The sequence below is a fragment of the Ambystoma mexicanum genome, chromosome 8 (genome assembly GCF_040938575.1).
Source record: "Ambystoma mexicanum isolate Mex_15411 chromosome 8, UKY_AmexF1_1, whole genome shotgun sequence".
NCBI classification, from domain to species: domain Eukaryota; kingdom Metazoa; phylum Chordata; class Amphibia; order Caudata; family Ambystomatidae; genus Ambystoma; species Ambystoma mexicanum.
The window spans coordinates 175,975,347-175,995,507 of record NC_090929.1 but is presented as its reverse complement, the minus strand read 5'-3'; the positions used below and the strand labels follow the sequence as shown (position 1 = coordinate 175,995,507).

The window sequence follows — 20,161 nt, the reverse complement described above, 5'->3', positions numbered from 1 at the left end:
TCATTTCCGAGCTGGCCTGCTTATGTGTTCAGCTTGAATCGTGCCAAATTTACTTTTCCACCATAGGAGCTTATCTTAATTTGGAGGCTTCTTCCTTTTTTTTCCTCTCTCAAATCCAATAGTAAATTGACATTTTGATGACTTGTGTCATCTCTTCCACATAAACATTTAAGATCCGCTGTGGGATCTCATTGATATGCTTGTTGCCGTTGGACATACATCTTTTGAGGTCATGGCTATGATGGACTTCACATTATTATCTTGAAACAGTTTCTAGTATCTTCCACTTGTACAAGGAGGTTTGGTGTGCTGCAGTCTCTCTCCACAGAGGAGCCCTATACTGTATTTCTTAGGCAGTAATCCTTTCAAACTTATCTTTCATTTGTCCCCAAGGTGTTATCAGAATTCCACTTCAATACGGAAATTTCCATGCCTAACTTTATCCTTCATCCCTCGTCAGAGGAGGCAAGGTCCTTAAGCTGCTTGCATGTGGAGCCATGAGGGCTACTTTGGTAGAGCGAAGGATGTTTAGGCTTTATAGGTGCAAATAACGGTGGCCAGGTTTCTAGGGCTACAATCGCCTCTGAGTGTCTCCTGTATTGTGTAGATTTACTCTTTTCAAAGTCTAGTCCACGTGAAGTTCCCCTATGCCCACACGTTTAGTTCTAAGGTGGCCTCTGTGGCTTTTCAGGGGCATGTTCCATTGACTGTGATTGCCAAACCAGCCACTTTGGGACTCTCCATCTGTATTTTGTAATCATTGCTGCATATGGGTGGCTGTATGAGAGAAGATGCCCGGTTTGGTCAGGTTGTACTAAAAATGTATTTGGCAAAGTTAGGCTTGAGTCCATCCTCCCTATGCCATTCAGTGCTTGGGAATATCCTATAAGTATAAAGAAAAGGGGACAGGATGTAGAAGTAAGAAAAGTGTCTGAATGGCTGATTTACTCATAGTCCCTTTCCCTCCATACAAATGCCCACCTTTTCCTCTAAAATGTAGCCATCAGTCGGGTGCAGTGTAGGTTAATGGCAAAGTCTGAAGGGCGAAGCCAAGGGTGTTGCTTAGGGAAGAGGCCACGGAGCGCGCATATGCTAGTCTTCAATAAAAATGAAAGAACAATGATTTTTTTTTGTGCTGCAAAGTCTACCCATTTCTATTCCAGAATGTCTGCAAAGTATTGAGGAAAAGGGACCATGGACAAGGAGTACAATAAACGGTACCCAGTGACTGTGCGTTTGTCACTGCAGTAATTATTTACTGCCTATTATTTTTATTGTAAATGTACGGTGGTGTTCGGGTAAGGCAATACGGTTTGGTGAGCGAGAGTCTCCCCCTGCATATCTCTTCTAAAAACAGGAAAAAAATCAGCCATGAAGAAATGCACAAGCCCAAAAAGACACTGAGTGATTAATAGAGCGTAGTTCTTAAAAATTACTGTATGCACCAATATGTTTGTTTTCTTTAATCACTTTCTTTTCGTACTATTTTATTTTAGAAGCTATTTGGAAGGGAGCCTCTTGGCCAACGGTGCATTACTTGGAGCTGATGAGCTGGACAGATATTTTCCAGAGCGGAGAATTGGACTTTTTGTAGCCACCTGGAATATGCAGGGCAAAAAGGTGAAGTAAATGATCCATTTCTGCTTTTATTTTTATTTTTGGGCAGAATCAGTCTGTAAATAAAATAGCCAGCTCTCAAAGTCCAGCAGTGCTTTAAAATGTTTCTTTTCTTATTAAAAAGGGTATGTCTGAATCGCTACTGTTTGAAACTGTTCTTTTAGGATAATTTTCATCATAACGGGAGGTATTTTGACAATACAATGCTCCAAGGCCTGCTGCTATGTGCACGTTTTCTCATGCCCAGTTGCATACTGTGTCAAGGTGCTCAATGAGTCACAAGACAAAAATCGCGAGGTGTTCAGTTTTTATTGTCAAAACATACGCATACAGGCACTTTGGGGCTCACACTTTAGTTGAGAGGCTTCCACAGCTCTCCCTCGGCCTCAGGAGTCTCCCACCTCCCTAGCCAAATCTTCCTACTCCAGCAGGGGGTAGTGCCAACTCACTAGTGCCAGGGTAACCCTACTGGCTGGCCTATCCCTGTCCCTAGGGAGGGCCTAAAGGCTCTGGCCCAATCTCTCGGACTCCCTCAGGGACTTCCTACGGGACCAGCCAGGCTGCCCAACCTTTTCCACACTTGCTTGTCATCCTCTATGTCTTACTATTTTTTCCTCTTACCCACCCTCTCACCCCCACTCTGTGTCTCCTGATCTTACTGCTCTCTCCCTGTTGTCACTGAGGTTATTTGCTACTCCCTGCCTGGACCAAGTAACTCTTTGGCAACAAAGGTTTGGGGGAAGGATTCCCTGGTCTCCGCTAGCGCTGGGCAGCTCGCTGCTTGTTCAAGCTCCTCTGTTGCTGCTCCTCTATAGCCCGTTAGAGGTTTGTGTGGTCCTCTATTCAGCTTCTAAAGAAGGAAGTCAATTGTAATGTTGATAAACCAGTCAGTGCCTCCTGTTCCAGGCTGGGCCTTGTCACTATGGCCCAGCTGCATTGAGGTACTTGTAGACCCAGTTCTTCTTTGTTTTGCCACGTCCCGAGAGCCACGATACATCACAGGTTTCTGAGCACTTTGGTGCAGTCTGGTAATTGTTGTGTCTTGGGGACCATGAAAGAATAAAAAAACACCTGACTAGGACAGAGGCTGATGGGTATTGAGACATAGGCAACAATGTGCATGCACAGCACCACACATAGCAGAGAGTCGTGAACAGGGTCCCTCTCTGTATTCCATGGCCCCACTTGACCGGGTCAGTCCCATCACCCTGTCAAAATAATATGGGCAAAGATTTGTACGTTTAACAGGTTTGCTAGTGACATTTAATGAGCAGATGTTTGTTGTACAACTTGATATAAAAACATTGAGTAGTAGACCGTCCTTCTAGACTTTGCACTACCCAAAATCTTCAGGTCTGCTGAACAATACAGAACATGTTAATGCACATTCTGGAAAGCCTACAGTGCTACAAGGCCATACCAATGACTTGTGTGGCATATTATTGCCATGTGGCATAATGTAGCAAAAACATAAGTTGTTGCCAAAGAGGTAATGTTTTCATTGGTGATGTGTATTAACAGAGCATTGTTACTTTGGACAAATAGACACAACTTATAGGACTGCTTGCAAAGGTGCATGTAAGATTTATTGGCTGTACATGGGTGTTCACTGGCTATATTCAAGTGTGCTTTTTGATAGTGTGCTGTATTTATACCACTAAAACGAGGACACGAGTTCCATGTACAAACATTTTTATTTTGCTATTTGTATGGTATTATATATGGTATTGTATGGTAAAATTTCTTTCCTCCAGTGATATATCTGTTGTACCCTGCTTGGGAACTTTCACGTTTCAGGTGCCAGGCTCTCCCTCGGCTGGCTTTCATTAATGTCCACATCAGATTCAATATTGGCTGCCCGACATTCAGATGTGTTAATTATTTGGCAGCTACTTAACTTAAAGGCCAAATCAGTGACTATGTTCCCACCAAATTCCTACAAAAGTGATACCATGCAGCGCTGTTTGTTCCTAGGACTAAAACCTCCCTGAAAAGCGAAAAGGGATTTGCCTTCAATGATGCAATATCCTGGAATGCCCTCCCGTTCACTATATGTTCTGCACCCTCCCTTCATTCCTTCATTGCCCTAATCAAAGCTGACAAGACCAACAGTATCAGGAGACCCACACATGTGGTGTGCGCTATATAAATGCAACTAGTAATTCATTCCCTTGATGTGTCTGCCTGTCTGTCTCCCCCCTATGCTCTCTCTATTCTACCTTCATGAACACTTTTTGGAGATAAACCTGCAAATAAATGTGCAAGAGCTCAAGGTCACTAATTTGAAAATCGCTTTTATGAACCTGTAGCACTACCTTCTTTCCCATGCTTCTGCTACTATTATCAGTGTTTTACAGAGTGTTTTTGGGCATGTTAGGTTGGCTGGAGAGTGGAGTGAGGCGAGAGTGTTTTGCCGTGTTGGGACTCTGCCTTTTTCATTCAACGTTATTACAGCCAGAAACCAGCAGCGAGCAGAGTCTGTTTACTGTGGACACTAGCAAAGGGGAGGAGTGCCTTTAAAACCCCAGCTCTAGTCAAGCGGAGTGAGGCGAGAGTGTTTTGCCGTTTTTGGCTGGGATTGGAGGGGCCGCGCTAGAAAGAGACAGAAAGCGAGACCTGGTAAAAATAGAGCAAGAGCCAGCCGGAGCTCAAAAATCCCAGTTTACAGTCCACTGGAGTACATTGGAGTGGCAAGTCCGCGTGCCCGTGAGCGGGTGAATTCGTTTTTTGTGCCTGCTTGTTTGCCTGAGTTCGTGCATCCACTGAGGATATTAAGACAGTCGCGGGTAAGAGCAAGGTGTTAGCAAGAGACTGGTCTAGGAGAAACTGTATCGGACTCCCTGGGTGAACTCTCCGCAACGCGATTGTGGTAAGCGGAGGGGAGGAACAGAGAGCCCAGTGAGCCCACTGTGGGAGGAGCGAAGCTGGGGAACACCAGGAGTCATCACACGAACGCCAGGCTCCACGGCCAAAATTGAGGACGTAAAGTGTGAGCGGCGTCCACGGTAATCAAAGGTAAGAAGGCAAACTGCCTTTCTCCTTTCTTTTGACCGTTACCGCATTCCTAATATTTAGACGCTCAAGGGAGGAGGAGCTGCTCATAAAGGTGCACGAAAGGTGTTCAAGGGAGGACAGATCGGGGAGTGGAAGTATAAAAACTGGGAAACCAGTGGCTCCTTGAGAGAAACAAGCTAGAGGAGTGTGAACACAGGGGGAGAAAAGCGACCCCGGTGGAGGGCTTTAAAGCCCGAGACAGCCAGAACCCCTAGGTCCAAGAGTGAGCGAAAAAGATCCCCCACTGTACATTTAAAAGGGAGAAATAACCAAAGAAGATTGAATTCAGTGACCCAAAAATGAAGCTAGGAAGCACTGCTCATCTAGAGCTGGCCAAAGTGCCAGAGTGGGATGGCTCCTACTTGGAACCAGTGGCACAATCAACCACAACGGGTATGCCGTTGTCGGGCCGAACTTTGGAGAGTCCTGCCCAAAGCCTATTAACAACTACGGCGCAAGTACATGCCCTAACGCAGCATCATGAAGAAGAGGAAAGTGGGAAGGATACCCATAACGAACAGATAAACCATTGGAAAAGAGGGTTGGAGTATACGGTTACCACAAAGAACATCCAAAGGAAAATTAAGTTATACTTTGGGAAAAGAAGAAGCAGAAGCCTGGATGAGTTGGTAGATCAATCAGATCTAAGTTGGGGCTGGTCTGTACCGAGCAGCAGAAGGAGTGGTAATACGCCTGAAGAAGTGCTGCGGAAAGAGGTAGCACAAGAGGAAGAATCTGGGGTCCTGGGGAACAGCACGGTTGAAAGATGAAGATGGCGGAAGAGAAAAACGTGCACAAAGAGGCATTAAGAATAAAGATCCCTCACTGGGACGGGAGGGCGAGACAGCTGAAACCTCAACCCCAAGTGAAACAACATTAAGGGCATTAAATTATGTCCTGAATTCCCTGGTCTCGGTTTTTGAACTGCTAAGAGGGGAGGTTCAATCCCAAGGGGGGATACTGTTGGAACTAACAAATGAAATGGCGAAATATGATGCGTCCATGGTTGGCCTCAGTAATGTGATCAACGTCACAATAGTTCCATCAGTAACAGAGGTCAAAAAAGAAGTCACAAAACAAAGCCATGATGTGGATCTCCTTTGGGTGCTCTTGATTGAAATGGAAAGGCTGAGGAAAGCGGGAGAAGCCAACTGCAGGAGTCCCTGCGACTTTGGCAGGATCAATTACAGCTGAGGGAAAAAGAGAGTCAATCTGTTGTTGCAAATTCCAAGTACTGGAAGGACACCACACTATCGGAATCAACACTAGAGGAACTCATGGGGATGGCCCAAGTATCGGAGGATCAAGGTGAGATTATAAAGGAGAACCAACAAACCTTGGGGGAAGAGGCAGCAGAAGCTCTAAATGGATCCGCTTTAAATTGGACCGAGGCAAGCAATCAAAACTATAAGAGAAGAAGAAATATGAAGAAAAGACGGAAGGGAAACAAAACTGAGATTGATGTCTGTGTTCAACCATCGGAAAAAAGAAAAAAAAGCCTAAATATCAAAAAAATCCAGGCACCAATAAGGGCAATGAACAATGCCTTTTGGAAAATTCAAGAGTGCCAAAAACAAAAAGAGAAGTAAACAGAGAATTGTTCAGAATTGGAAGATAATAGCTGGAGGGAAAGGGCGGGTGGCGTATACTTTTTTGTAATATGGGGTACTTGAACTTCCCGTGGCTTTGGGTTCTGCTCTCCAACTCTGGTGATTGGTATCTGTCTCTGACATTTCAATTGTAAAAATGAATTGTGAAGATCTACATTTTGTACCAAATTATAAAGGTTTGACTCTATTGGATTTATAGCTTCAAACAAAACACAATTAAATAAATAAAATTAAAAAAAGTTGGCTTCCCTGTGGCATCAGATCACCCTATGCCAGGTTAGTCGGGGACTGCCGGTTCTCCTGGAGAACAGCCCACCACCTCCCCAGCAACAATGGGTACCTCACCACAGCATCCATGGCAGTTGCCCTTTCCCTGCCAGGAGCATACAGCACCTGCCTGGCCGCCCAAGGGCATTGCACCAGGAGCAAATGCCCAAGCAGATAATAAGTGATTGATGGAAAGCTTTGACTTGATCATAACTAGTGGGCAGTCTCAGTTCCATTGTGTATTTTATTCTGTCTGACCCACTATCTGCACTATGCAAATCAGTGGTAGGATTTAAACTGGTTGGTCCCCTTCTGTAATGGCTCATATGGGTGAAAGGAAAACAATGGTGTGGAAGCTGCCCTAGAGGATCCAGTTTGGCTATCATTTCAAGGTTTTGCATCCATCACTTTTTGGTGTTTGTGTTTTTGTATTTTATTTTTGGCTTTCTTTGGGCATATCTAGCTAGGCAGCAACAGAGCCCTGTACATGTAGTGAAGGATAATGTATGAGGTAAGTCATGGGGGTTACAATATGTGGCATGGGATTTTCTGGCCATGGGCGTGCAATGTGTTGCAAGAACGCAAGGAGCCTGAGCATCCCACAGGCTTCCCACTCGGCGCAGATATAGATCTGTCTCTGCCCCTTGAACAACCCCCAGACACCAGTAGTTTCTGCGGCACTCGCTGTCTCTTTGAGAATAGCCACATTGCTTGCCGGACTGCCCACCATGCCCTCTTCATGAAACAACTCATGGGACTGTGCAGGCCATCTCCCCTTCTCTGTGGTTTGGCAGGTCTGCAGAGCCCTTCACAGCACATCCCTTTTGATCGTGATGGGGGTGGGTTTGCTCTCTGTCATAAATCTGCTCACTTCACCCACCGCTCACATCACCAAATGGTTTCCTCCTAAAATTGAGGCTTCAGGATATACATGTTTTCACTCTGGCACTGGAGCCTCCCCACTCATCTCCAACTAAGATACACTTAAACACACTGTATGCACTGCCTGAATGACCTTTCAAATGCAGGAATGCTGCTGTAATCCCTGCCCTTACCTAAAGAGAGTGGATATCAGTCGATAACACAGTGAAAGTTGCATGCCAATGGTCTAAATTGTGCTTGCAGAGAGGGAAGCTGGTAGCCTGCATGATGCTTATGGAGGGAAGAGTGAAATCCAAAATGATTGACAAGGTTTATCTTTTTATCCCTTCTTTTGCTCACACCCAATGGTCCCAGAACACAGGAAGGCTGGCTAAAGAGCCCAGGAGCCGGTGGAGAGCCAGGGAATTCAAGAAACAAGAAATTAAGATTGGTGCATATGGGGGTGTATAAGGGCATTGTGAGGAGTCTGCGTCTCAACCCTGCAAAAAGATTGTGGAAGTGCTGAAATGACCGCTCGAGTCTGTGGAAACCTCACCCCTGTAAAAGGGCTTGTGAGAAGGCTTTGAGGCTGCTAGAGTCTGTAGAGGAGCAGGTAGATGCCATCCTGCTAGTCCCCACCCCTCGCCAGCATCCTATTGGAATAGTCGGAGAAAAGCTATAAATGGGCCCCCTGCATCATTACTATACTGCATTGAGTGTATGAGGGACGTTATGCACTCGGACAGCCATACAGAATGTACCCCTGCACTGAAAGTGTGAAAGGATATCGCATGGAAGGAAGTTACATGGAAGGATTTCGCCTGCCAAGATGTCAGAATGCATTGATGAATATCGCGGATGGATTTTAAAGTGAAATCCGACCATAACAAAGTGACATCATGAAGAAGATATATGAACCTATGCTGAAAATATATGAAAAAAAGTAACTGAAGCATTAAGAGTAACTTTGTCCTGAAGTCGAAATAATCATGGATCTAAAAGAAGATGAAGTAACTTACTGACCAATAACTGTAAATATGCAGTAACACAAGGTAGAAAGAAAATGTATAGAAGCTTGCTATAGAGGAATATATCGCGTGGCAAGGACGGCCATATCAGCAAAATGGACGGCGGTTCACGTAAATATAACCGAGCTATCTCTGAAACGGGCTGTGGCTGCAAAAATCGGGAGACGTGGTAAACCAGCCCTGTGAGCAGAGCCGAGGATGATTCGAGGTTGGCCCAGAACGAAAATGCTATTTCCAGGGATAAGCGCAAAGCACAAAGGGAGTACATGTTTAAGCTTTGAATGCAGAACATTCTTCATAGATTAAGGAAGACTAACATATCTGTGAGAGCCAAACTGCTGGTCAATTAAAAGCATACAAAGTTCATTTGAGACAGAGTGAGCAAGTCTCTGGAGTCTAGAAGGAGCAACATCACCCTGTATAATTAAATCAAATTATAGTAAATGGAAGCCTATTTGTGGTCCACTCACGCGTGACTCAACAGTAGAAAGCAAACACTATTCAATAGAGGCTCAAATTAAGCTGGTGGTGTGCTCACACTCCCTTGAATGTACCAGGACTGTGAGCAACAACAAAGTCAAAATACAAACAAGAGACTTTGGCTTGTGGCCTACCAATGAGAGATGATAGACTAATTGGGAAAATGGGGAGTAGACTGATGGGATTCCAGCACCTAAGTTTTGTTTCATGTGCCTGCTGCTAAGGAGCCGAAAGTCCAAGGTTGGATCATTTTTTTTAAATGTTGTTAATTTTATGGTTGGTTTATTACAAACCTTTCAAAAATTATCCAACACATGAAATCTTTGAAAGAGTGAGGATAAAAACAGTTCACAAATCAATTGCATAAATCCATCCTGTCTAACAATATTGGACTTCAATTAAAACCAATCTTCACAAAAAAAGAAAGTATATAAAAAATACCCCCCTTCGCAATTCCAAAATTACTTCCATAAATGTCATTATCGCAAACGTCAACAATGGCTTTTCTCCCATTATAAACATATTCCATCAGTCCTCTGGTGTTAATGAGTTGGAGCTTTTTACAACATCACTCATGTAAGTCATTATTGAGGTGTTTAAGCCAATACATTCAACTATTAAATGCTTGGCAGTCTCAATAATATCCCTCTCTCAACAGTGCCTGCAGTAAGCTTCCTCTCTTCCTATTTCTCTCCGGGAAGTTAAGACTTCTCTAGCAGGCAGGATATTCATTCTTAATCTCATGAACATATCTCAGTATCGAGATGAGGGGAATTTCATAACATAGGCTGGGAGCTGATATATCAATCTCCTTTCCAAATCCATATTTAATGTTAATTTATAGGTTGATCTTGACTCCTGGGTACAAATTCCTATATTGGATTATGATCCTCTTCTTTATCTTATCAGGGGTTTCAATTAGATCAAGCTTGCTTAGGGCTAGGCCTACGAGCCTTTCCGCGCAGTTATGTTTCCAGGCATCTATAAACCAGTCTCTATTCCCCAATCCCTTATTGCTCAGGATTACAAAAGGAGTAGTTGGCTCCGACTCCACACACTTGCTAAATAGGGCCAAGGACTTCCATTCAATAATTGAGCGTATTGATTGGAGCCCCAGCTCATATCTTATTGGCAAGGATTGGGGAGACCTAATACCATTTTCCAATAGTAGCCCTCTAAAACCTCCCAAAATTGTTTTGGGAGGTTCAATGCAGTCTCAGCCCCATAGACCAGGACCGGAATTACCTTTTGTTTGTAGAAGGTCACTATTGGAGATGAGAATTTCCCATATTTTTTGTGTAGCATTGCAGCCTGGGTGTACAGCCTTTTGCATTTCAGTCTCGCATTTTCTATCCATTACATCTCAATTGTACTCGGATTGATGTTAACCCCCAGATATGTCATTTGGCTAACACATTCTAGAAGTTCCACAAACCACCTAAATTTGGGAGATCTTTTGCCCCTAACATCCAGAAGGACCATGAGCTTTGTCGTCTTTGGGTTTATGCGAAGATCTTTATCCCTCATGTAGGCTACAAGCTGAGTCGACCTCTGCTGGAGGCCGATCGGTGTCTGGTCCATAATGACCAAGTCATCAGCATGCATAATCCAGGGGACACTGTCCATAGATTTTAGGCGGAAACGCTTGTACCTCCTGCTGGCTTTTAGCCAAATCAGAGATGTATAGATTAATTTATATGTGATACAGTTTTATACAAAACTTTACACATAAGCAAAATACAAATAATTTCCAACTTAAAATTCAAAATCCAAAATTCAAGCTTAATCATGAAATCGCATTCTAATTCAAGATAAGATGATAAAAGGAATCGGAATGAGAATGGAAATAAGAATATCAATCATAATAAAAAGGAGTTAAGTGAGTTAAAAGGAGGAAGATAAATAGTTAATTGAAAGACCAGAGGACCATAGCAAGCACACAACTTGGAGGATCATCAGTGTGGTGACTTCAGTGCTACCTATCAGATGGCGGACGTGACAGTTAGTAGACACAATGAATATTGTTGTTGTTTCAATTGCAAAAGATGGACGTTAACCGTCACTTATTTACAGGGGTTATTATTGAGTATCATTTATTGTCCATTATTATTGTTATTATTTCTGCATCCAAGTGTTAACTCCGAGTTCATCATTTTGTCAGCGTCATTCCAAACCCTAAGAAGTGACATTTGAAGCTTAACGCTGAGAGTATTAACACACCTGTGCCATAAATCCTTTTCCATAATGTGGTCAATATTATGGACGTGCATCTCATAGTTCCTAATATAGCGAGTGGTCAGAATAGTGCAGCATGTAAGTATATTTCGAGGGGATTGGGTCCTCCGACGTATTCCATATCTATGACATGTAATCACCACAGCTGTGCTGCTTCGGAAACTTTTTTTCGCCGTCTGCGTCCTGCGTCGATGACGTCGATGCGCCGTCGTCGAGGGCCTCCTCCGACGTCCGACATCATCCGATGAGATAAGTAGGACGCACGACGCCCGTAGCCTCAGTTCCGTTTTTTCCGCGAACGTGTTGCTTCGTGATTCTCGGTTCACGCCTCGACTCTTTGGAGTTCTGTTCTTCTCGGTTCTTCGAACCTGTTCGTTTTGTGCGAAAATCCTTTGAAGAGGTCTTCTACTTCGTCTTGAAACCCGGACGCGGGGTCGAAGAAGTGCGGGGAGTGTGGGTCCAAGATGTCGGTGACGGACTCGCACTACGCCTGCCTCTGGTGCCTCGGGGAGGCCCACGACACGGATGACTGTATCAACTGCCAGTCGCTCACGTCCAAAGCCTTACGCGAACGTAAGAAGAAATTGTCGGTAGGTCGGGTGTCCAAGCCCAGGAAGTCGAAGTCTGCGGGGCTTTTCGACGGATGATTCGAGGGGTGACTCTCCGCGTCATCGTCGGAAGTCTCGTGGGTCTCCTTCTAGGAGTCGGTCTCGCCACTCCTCAGCCTCTTCGAGGCGTTCTCGGAAGCGCCAACACCGGTCGTCTTCCAGGTCCTCCTCGGAGGACTCTGCCCGGCACGCCGCTTACCCCACCAGCCGTGCGACGCCGGAGGAATGGGCTTCCTTCGGGAAGAAAATGCTGGCGATTCTTGAGTCGCAGGGTACTACGCCGTCCGCGCCCCCGAGTGGGGTCGGTCGTGTGAGGTCGAGAGACACCGCTCGCATGAGTGGTCGGCACCAGTCACGGGAGAGGTCCCGTCCGGACAAGGAGGCTCGTTCTCGCCGTACCCGTTCCAGGTCCCGGTCCTCGACGTGTTCGAGACCGTGTGCACCTGTGAAGTCTTCGAGGAAGACATCGGCGTCTGAGGCGTCGAGGGCGTCGACAGGCTTTCTCGAGGCTCCGGCTTCGAGGAAGTCGTCGAGGCCGTCGACGCTCGGGTCGTCGTGGGACACGCTCGGGGCTCCGGCCTCGAGGGCTGTATCGACGCCGCCGATGCTGGAGGCGCTGCGTCTGACGTCGACGCCGATTTCCTCGGCGCCGATCCTCTCGGCGCCGATGCCGGTTCTCTCGACGCCGGCGCCGATTCGCTCGACACCATCGACGCCTTTCGTGTCGGAGGTACCCCGTGGCACGCGAGAACCCTCTAGGAAGGCTCTGGTTAAGAGAAAGCACTCTCGGGTGCCTTCTTTTCGCCACCTGGACTATATTTCAGAGGCGGATGAGGATTCTGATGGCCTGGTTCCTAGTCAGGTTCCAGATGAAATTGTCTCGGGCCATAGTCAGTTTGACGATTTGAGACAGTCCCTGCATGATGCCAGTGGACTGGACACCTCTCCGGAGGTGGAGTTTTGTAGGCCTGAGCCTGGCTCTCATGCCGATTCCTCGTACCGGCGCCTTATGGCTAGGGTTGCTGAGTACTTGGGATGGTCTGCTCCCCCAGGGGAGTTTGTGCAGGATGATCTGACGGACATCCTTGATGTTGGTCCCCCAACTGACCCGGTACTGCCGTTCCGTATGGCTTTACAGAGAAGGGTGGCGGCGGCTTGGACTGCTCCGGAGAGTCTCCCGGCGGTGGGCAGATCCTTGTCGCGAAAATACTGTCCAGCCAGTAGCGACCCCTGCTACTTGACCAGGCACCCCACTCCGGAGAGTCTGGTGGTGCAGGCGGCCACGGCCCCGGCAAAGCAGGCGTCGTACCCTACCATCCCTCCTGATAGGGACGACAAACGTTTTGATGGCTGGGCGAAGAAAGTGTTTTCTTCTGGTGGTATGGCGCTTCAGGCGGCCAACTCCATTTGTGCCTTGTCTCGTTTCACACACACTCTGTGGAACTGTGTCGCGTTGGCGGCTGAACATATTCCCGAAGGGGTCGAACAGGATGGTTTCCTTGCTATGGTCCAGGATGGTAAGGATGCCATGTGTGAGTCCGTTCAGTCGGGTTTGGATTTAGCTGAATGCGTCAGTAGGTCCATGGCGGCGAGCACCGTGATACGCAGGTTTGCGTGGTTGCGGAAGTCGGGGTTTGCTCCTGATGTGCAGTCCCGGCTCCTCAACATGCCCTTTGACGGTGAACACCTTTTTGGCAGCAAGGCTGACGAGAGCCTTGAGAGGTTGCAGACCTCAAAAGCTGCAGCGAAGTCGTTGGGCGCTGCAGTTCGCCAACCTCCGCCTTTTCGTCCTAGGTGACAGCAGTGGAGGGGTGGTTCCTTTCGCTATTACTCCTTCAGTAAAGCGAGAGGAGCTGGCAGTCAAAGAGGCCATCGCAGGGGTACCAGAGGTGGACGACAGGGTACCCGTGGTGCCAAGGCCGCTCGGGCAGTTGCCTCTTTGACCTCAGGTAACGCCGCAGCCGCTCCCACTCAGTCGTGAGGCCATGTCCCATGGTTCGCCGGTTGGGGGAAGGCTGGCGCAGCATGTTGTAGAGTGGCAAGCCATTACTTCAGATGTGTGGGTTCTGGAGATCATAACCCACGGCTACTGTCTTCCCTTTCGGCACAGGCCTCGCCACAATCCACCGGGGAACCTCTCTTTGCAGAGTCCGGATCCGCTCCTTGCGCAGGAAATTCAAGCCCTGCTGGAGAAGGGCGCCATAGAACTGGTGCCTGTAGCGGAGAGGAACAAGGGATGGTATTCCCCTTATTTTTTGATTTCGAAGAAAGACGGGGGATTGAGACCCATCATGGACTTGTGCGGTTTGAACAAACTCCTCAGGAAGGACAAGTTCAAGATGGTTACTCTCTCTCAAGTCCTCCAGGCCCTTCAGCTTCAGGACTGGTTGGTGTCACTCGACCTCAAGGATGCTTACTTCCATGTGCCGATCCATCCCAAGCACAAGAAGTACCTGAGGTTCGCGGTTGGCGACTCGCACTTTCAGTTTCGGGTCCTGCCGTTCGGATTGACCTCCGCCCCGAGGGTTTTCACCAAGCTCATGGTGGTGGTGGCAGCGCATCTCAGGCAAGGGGGGATTCACATCTACCCCTACCTGGACGATTGGTTGATCAGGGGGAGCTCTCCCGAGCAAGTCCTGGATCATCTGTCCGTCACCTGCCGCTCCCTTCACAGGCTGGGCTTCTCCCTCAATTTAAAGAAGTCCCATTTGACGCCAACACAGCGGCTCCAGTACATCGGAGCGGTGCTCGACACTTCCCTGGGGCAGTGTTTTCCTCCCCAGGTGAGGGCTCTTCACATTCAGCAGATGGTGCACAAGTTTCAGCATGCCCAGACGCTCCCTGCATTCGAGTTCTTGAGGTTGCTCGGCCTCATGGCATCCTGCATTCTTCTGGTGCCAGAGGGCACTCAAGACGCAATGGTCGCAGTCCTCTGGCAGGATGTCGGACCCGGTTCAGGTGCCGCCCTCGGGTCGCCCGGGATCTTCTGTGGTGGGCCGTCGAAGGCAACTTGATGAAGGGGGCTCCATTTTGGCTTCCCTGGCCGGAGGTGACGATCGTGACGGATGCATCCCTCACGGGATGGGGAGCTCATGCCAACGGGCTGACAGTCAGCGGTCATTGGTCTCCGTCGGAGTCCAGACTCCATATCAATCTTTTGGAGCTGAGGGCCATCAGGCTAGCCCTGAAGGCTTTTCTGCCGACTGTGCGAGGAAAGAGTGTCCTGATCCTGACGGACAATACAGTGGCCATGCACTACCTCAACAAAAAGGTGGGGGGGCAGGGTCACTTCCTCTGTGCAGGGAGGCGATGCAGCTCGAGTTCTGGGCCATCCAGCAGGAAGTTTCGATCTCGGCAGTTCATCTGGCCGGAGACGAGAACGTGACGGCGGACGCTCTGAGCAGGCAGAGCGCAATCTCTCACGAGTGGGAGCTGGCTCAGGAGATTCTCCTGGAGATCTTCGCCCTTTGGGGGACCCCTCAAGTGGATCTCTTCGCCTCCAGTGTCAACCGGAAGTGCGAAAGGTTTTGCTCGCGGGAATTTCCTCCAAAAGGAGCCTTAGGAGACGCGTTCGTGGTGGAGTGGTCATTCCCGCTGCTGTACGCGTTTCCTCCAGTCCCCGTCATCCCACAAGTGCTGCGGAGGTTACGGAAGTTTGGTTCCCGGATGATCCTCATTGCCCCGGCGTGGGCTCGGAGGACGTGGTACCCGGACCTTCTCGACTTATCCATCTGCCCTCCACGTCGTCTTCCCTACCGAGACGATCTGCTCTCACGGGAGGGGGGTCAGGTTCTCCATCCAGAGGTCAGATCCCTCAACCTTCACGCTTGGCTTCTGAAAGGTTGAGGTATAAGGATTGGGACCTCCCTGAGGACGTGATGGAGGTGTTGCTTTCGGCCCGAAGGCCAGCAACAAAGTCTCTGTACCGTTGGCGTAAGTTCTGCGACTGGTGCAGAGTTCAGAATGTGAATCCTTTTGCATGTGACATCCCCATGGTTCTGTCCTTTTTACTTTCTTTGGCCCACAGGGGCTTGCAAGTGGGTACCGTTAAAGGTTACCTGGCGGCGCTGTCCATCTTTAAGCGCTCGTCTGAAGAGTGTTCTTACTTTAAAATCCCTTTGATTTCACAGTTTCTGAAAGGGCTCACTAATGTGTTCCCTCCGTCACCTTTCCTGGTGCCCGGTTGGGAATTAAACCTTGTTCTTAAGTTTCTTATGGGTGCTCCGTTTGAGCCTTTACATTCTTGCCCTTTGAGGCTGTTAACTCTAAAAACTGTGTTTTTAGTTGCGGTTACTTCCGCTCGCAGAGTGAGTGAGTTACAGGCACTTTCAGTTAAGCCTCCCTTCACTGTATTTCACAAGGACAGGGTTGTCCTTAGGGTTCGTCCTTCTTTTCTTCCGAAGGTAGTGACGGAATTTCATTTGGCCCAGAAGGTTGTTCTTCCGGCATTCTATCCTCCTCCGCATCCTGGTAAGGAAGAGGAGAGGCTCCATAGGCTTGATCCTAGGAGAGCTTTAAGCTTTTATGTTTCACGCATATCCCGGGTCAGAGTGGACGATCAACTCTTTATTGGTTACGCTGGAAAGCGTTTGGGGCAAGCTGTGACGAAACAGACTTTGTCTCGCTGGATTATTTTGGCCATCTCGGAGTGCTACCGCTTGGCGGGTAAGGACCCACCGGCTGGCTTGCGGGCCCATTCTACCAGGGGTATGGCTGCGTCTACTGCCCTGCAGAGGGGTGTTCCTATTCGCAACATCTGTGATGCAGCCACCTGGGCTTCAGTACATACGTTTGTACGTCACTATTCCCTCGATTCCATCCGGGCACAGGATCTGGCCTTTGGCAAGGCGGTCCTTTGCTCTGCTATTTGATTGGCTATTCTAAATCTTGATTCTAAATTCTTTCCCTCCTCCTTGCTCTGGTACTGCTTTGGGAGTCTGTCATAGATATGGAATACGTCGGAGGACCCAATCCCCTCGAAGAACAAGTTACTTTCTTACCTGGTAACGTTCTTTCGATGGGATGGTCCGACGACGTATTCCATATCGCTCCCGCCCTGCCTTCCCCGCTGCAGAATTTCTTTTGCGATTGCAGCTTACGTTCCGCAAGGCTTTGTGTCTGACTGGCAGTTGACTAGTGTCACACGTTCTGGGGGAAAAAACTACAACTGAGGCTACGGGCGTCGTGCGTCCTACTTATCTCATCGGATGACGTCGGACGTCGGAGGAGGCCCTCGACGACGGCGCATCGACGTCATCGACGCAGGACGCAGACGCCGAAAAAAGTTTCCGAAGCAGCACAGCTGTGGTGATTACATGTCATAGATATGGAATACGTCGTCGGACCATCCCATCGAAAGAACGTTACCAGTTAAGAAAGTAACTTGTTCGTCTGGCTGTTTCTGGAGCAGTTCGTTGTTTGCATAACCTGCAATATCTATCCCCTTCAGGTATGGATCTTTCAGGTACTAGAGTCGAAAGAGTTGGAAGGTGATTGATTTGTAATAACAGAATGAATCGGCTAAGGTGTACCGATGGGCAGAGGTTCAGGTATTTTTGTGCTTTTTTGTAGGAAATGGGACACTTGGACATTTTTAGACTAGCTAAGTGGGCATAGTTCTGCTGCCAATCCCAGAGTTTTAGTCGTTTGCACATATAGTGCTTTATGCATTCAGAGTCCTCTTCCCAATGGGGTGTCCAACTCATTGACTCGAAAAGGCTATTCATTGCAATTGTTAACCTAGATTGCGTACCTACCGTCGGAGGCTCCTTTAGGGACTTAAGTAAGGCAGTGTTAGGGCGGGAGCGGATTTTGAGGTATAATTCTGCCCTTTTCCCCAGTACAATCGCTTTCGTCAATGGTATTCCCACTTCAAGCCTGAGGATAGCCATGGGGATACATTGCGGTAGGCCCAATTACTTCCTCCAGAAATTCCCTTTTATGATCTGGAGCCACTCGAGATTCATAGTAATAAGTGCCTCCAGACCATAAGTTATCATAGGTAGCAAGCATTGCACATATAGGTGTCGGGCACCCCATAGGAGTAGCCGCTCGGATTTTGTGTGAACCTGTAGATCATTGCAGTTAATTGTGCTGCTTTTATTTTACGATGCTGAATGCACTGCTCACAATTGCCCCTGCTTTCAAAATCCACTCCCAAATATTTATAAGAGTGCAAATATCTAATTTCTACTGTTTCCAGAAGCATACGTGGGCTAGCGACCCTCCCAGCAGTGAAAAGTATGAGTTCAGTGTTATTATGATTTATGACCAATTCATTTAATTCAGCGTATTTCCAAATTTGTGTTGCCGATCTTAATAGGCCACTAAATGTGTGGTCAAAAAGCACAATCTCATCTGCATATGCCATAATAGCACACTTTGAAGTGCCAACCCTAGGTGGACAGTGAAGATTGCCAAAGTGCATAGCGCAGGAAGTCTTGATTCTATTAAAGACACAGAGGCGAGCATTATGTGTTATCTTCTTTAATCTGCTTAACAACAGCTTTTCATATCTTCTTTTCGAGGGGATTGGGTCCTCCGACGTATTCCATATCTATTACAGCAATCACCACAGCTGTGCTACTTCGGGAAATCTTTCGGCGTCTGCGTCGATACGCCGCCCTCGAGGACCTCCTCCGACGGCCGACGTCACTGGATGTTATAAGTAGGACGCACAAAGCCCGTAGGCTCAGTTCCTTTTTTTCCACGAACGTGTTCGCTTCGGAGATCTCGGCGCGCCTCGACTCTTTGGAGTATCTGTTCCTTTCGGTTCTTCGAACCTGTTCGTTTGTGAAAGTTAAAGTCCTTTCTGATGTCTACCTCTTCTTCCACCCCACGTCCGCTTCAAGAAGTGCGGGGACTGCGGGTCCATGATGTCGGTGACGGACTCATACAACACCTGCCTCTGGTGCCTCGGGGAGGCCCATGACACGGATGATTGTGTCGACTGCAAGAAGAAACTGTCTGTCGGTAAGGTGTCCAAGCCCCGGAAGTCAAGGTCCGCGGGGCTTTCGACGGACGATTTGAGGGGCGACTTTCCGCATCGTCGTCGGAAGTCCAGTGCGTCTCGTTCCCGGAGTGGGTCCCGCCACTCCTCTGCCTCTTCGAGGCACTCCCGAAAGCGCCTTCATAGGTCGCCATCCCCGTCCTCATCCGAGGACTCTGCCCGTCGGCGGGTTGCTTATCCCACCAAGCATGCAACGCCGGAGGAATGGGCTTCCTTCGGTAAGAAAATGCTAGCGATTCTTGAATCGCAGGGCACTGATCCGTCCGCGCCTCCGAGTGGGGTCGGTCGTGATCGGACTAGAGACACCGCTCGTACGCCTTCGGGCTCGGGTGGTCGGCACAATTCGCGGGAGCGGTCCCGCTCAGACAAGGGGAATCGTTTTAGTCACGCCCGTTCCAGGTCCCGGTCCTCGACTAGCTCGAGACCGTGTGAGCCTGTGATGTCTTCGAGGAAGACATTGACGGCTGTGGCGCCGAGATGGTCGAGGGACTCTCTCGAGGCTCCGCCTCTGAAGAAGTCGTCGACGCTATCGGCGCCTAGGATGTCGAGGGACACGCTCGGGGCTCTGCCCTCAAGGCCTGTGTCAATGTCGTCGATGCTGTCGACGCCGCGTTCGGCGTCGATTCACTCGAGGCTGTTTCGACGGGGGTACCGCGGGGCACGGTGGAACCCCCTAGAAAGGCTCTGGCCAAGGTCAAGCATGGCTTTCTTCCCCATTCTGTGCCCACTTTCCGCCATCTTGAGTACATTTCGGAGGTGGATGAGGGCTCTGATGATGGCATGGTTCCTGATACGGTGCCAGATGAGATTCTCTCGGGCCATAGCCAGATTGAGGACCTGTGTCAGTCCCTGCACGACGCCAGTGGTCTGGACACCTATCCGGAGGTGGAGTTTTGTAGGCCTGAGCCTGGCACCCATGCCGACTCCTCGTATCGGTGCCTTATGTCTAGGGTCACTGAGTACTTGGGGTGGTCTGCTCTCCCAGGAGATTTTCTTCAGGATGACTTCACAGATTTCCTCGACCAAGGTCCACCAACTGCCGTTCCATATGGCTCTACAGAGGAGGGTGGCGATGGCTTGGACTGCTCCAGAGAGTCTCCTGGCAGTGGGCAAGTCTTTGCCGCGAAAATACCGCCCAGCCAGTAGCGACCCCTGCTACTTGACCAAGCAACCCACTCCGGAGAGTTTGATGGTGCAGGCGGCTACGGCCCCAGCATAGCAGGCGTTGTATCCTACCATCCCTCCTGATGGGGACGACAAGCGTTTTGATGGTTGAGTGAAGAAAGTGTTTTCTTCAGGGGGTATGGCTCTTCAGGCGGCCAACTCTGTATGTGCCTTGTCACGTTTCAGGCACACTCTGTGGAACTGAGTTTCCTTAGCGGCTGAACATAT

At 48.6% G+C, this 20,161-nt stretch overlaps 1 protein-coding gene across 2 annotated transcripts in view; it reads left to right on the top strand.

The window, feature by feature from the left end:
• Positions 1-20,161, top strand: part of INPP5E (inositol polyphosphate-5-phosphatase E) — a 542,414-nt gene that overhangs the window by 159,248 nt on the left and 363,005 nt on the right. For both annotated transcript variants that reach the window (XM_069609582.1, XM_069609583.1), the window contains one exon: positions 1,497-1,620. In XM_069609582.1, coding sequence (XP_069465683.1) covers positions 1,497-1,620 — 124 coding nt within the window. The remainder of the gene's footprint in view (positions 1-1,496; positions 1,621-20,161) is intronic.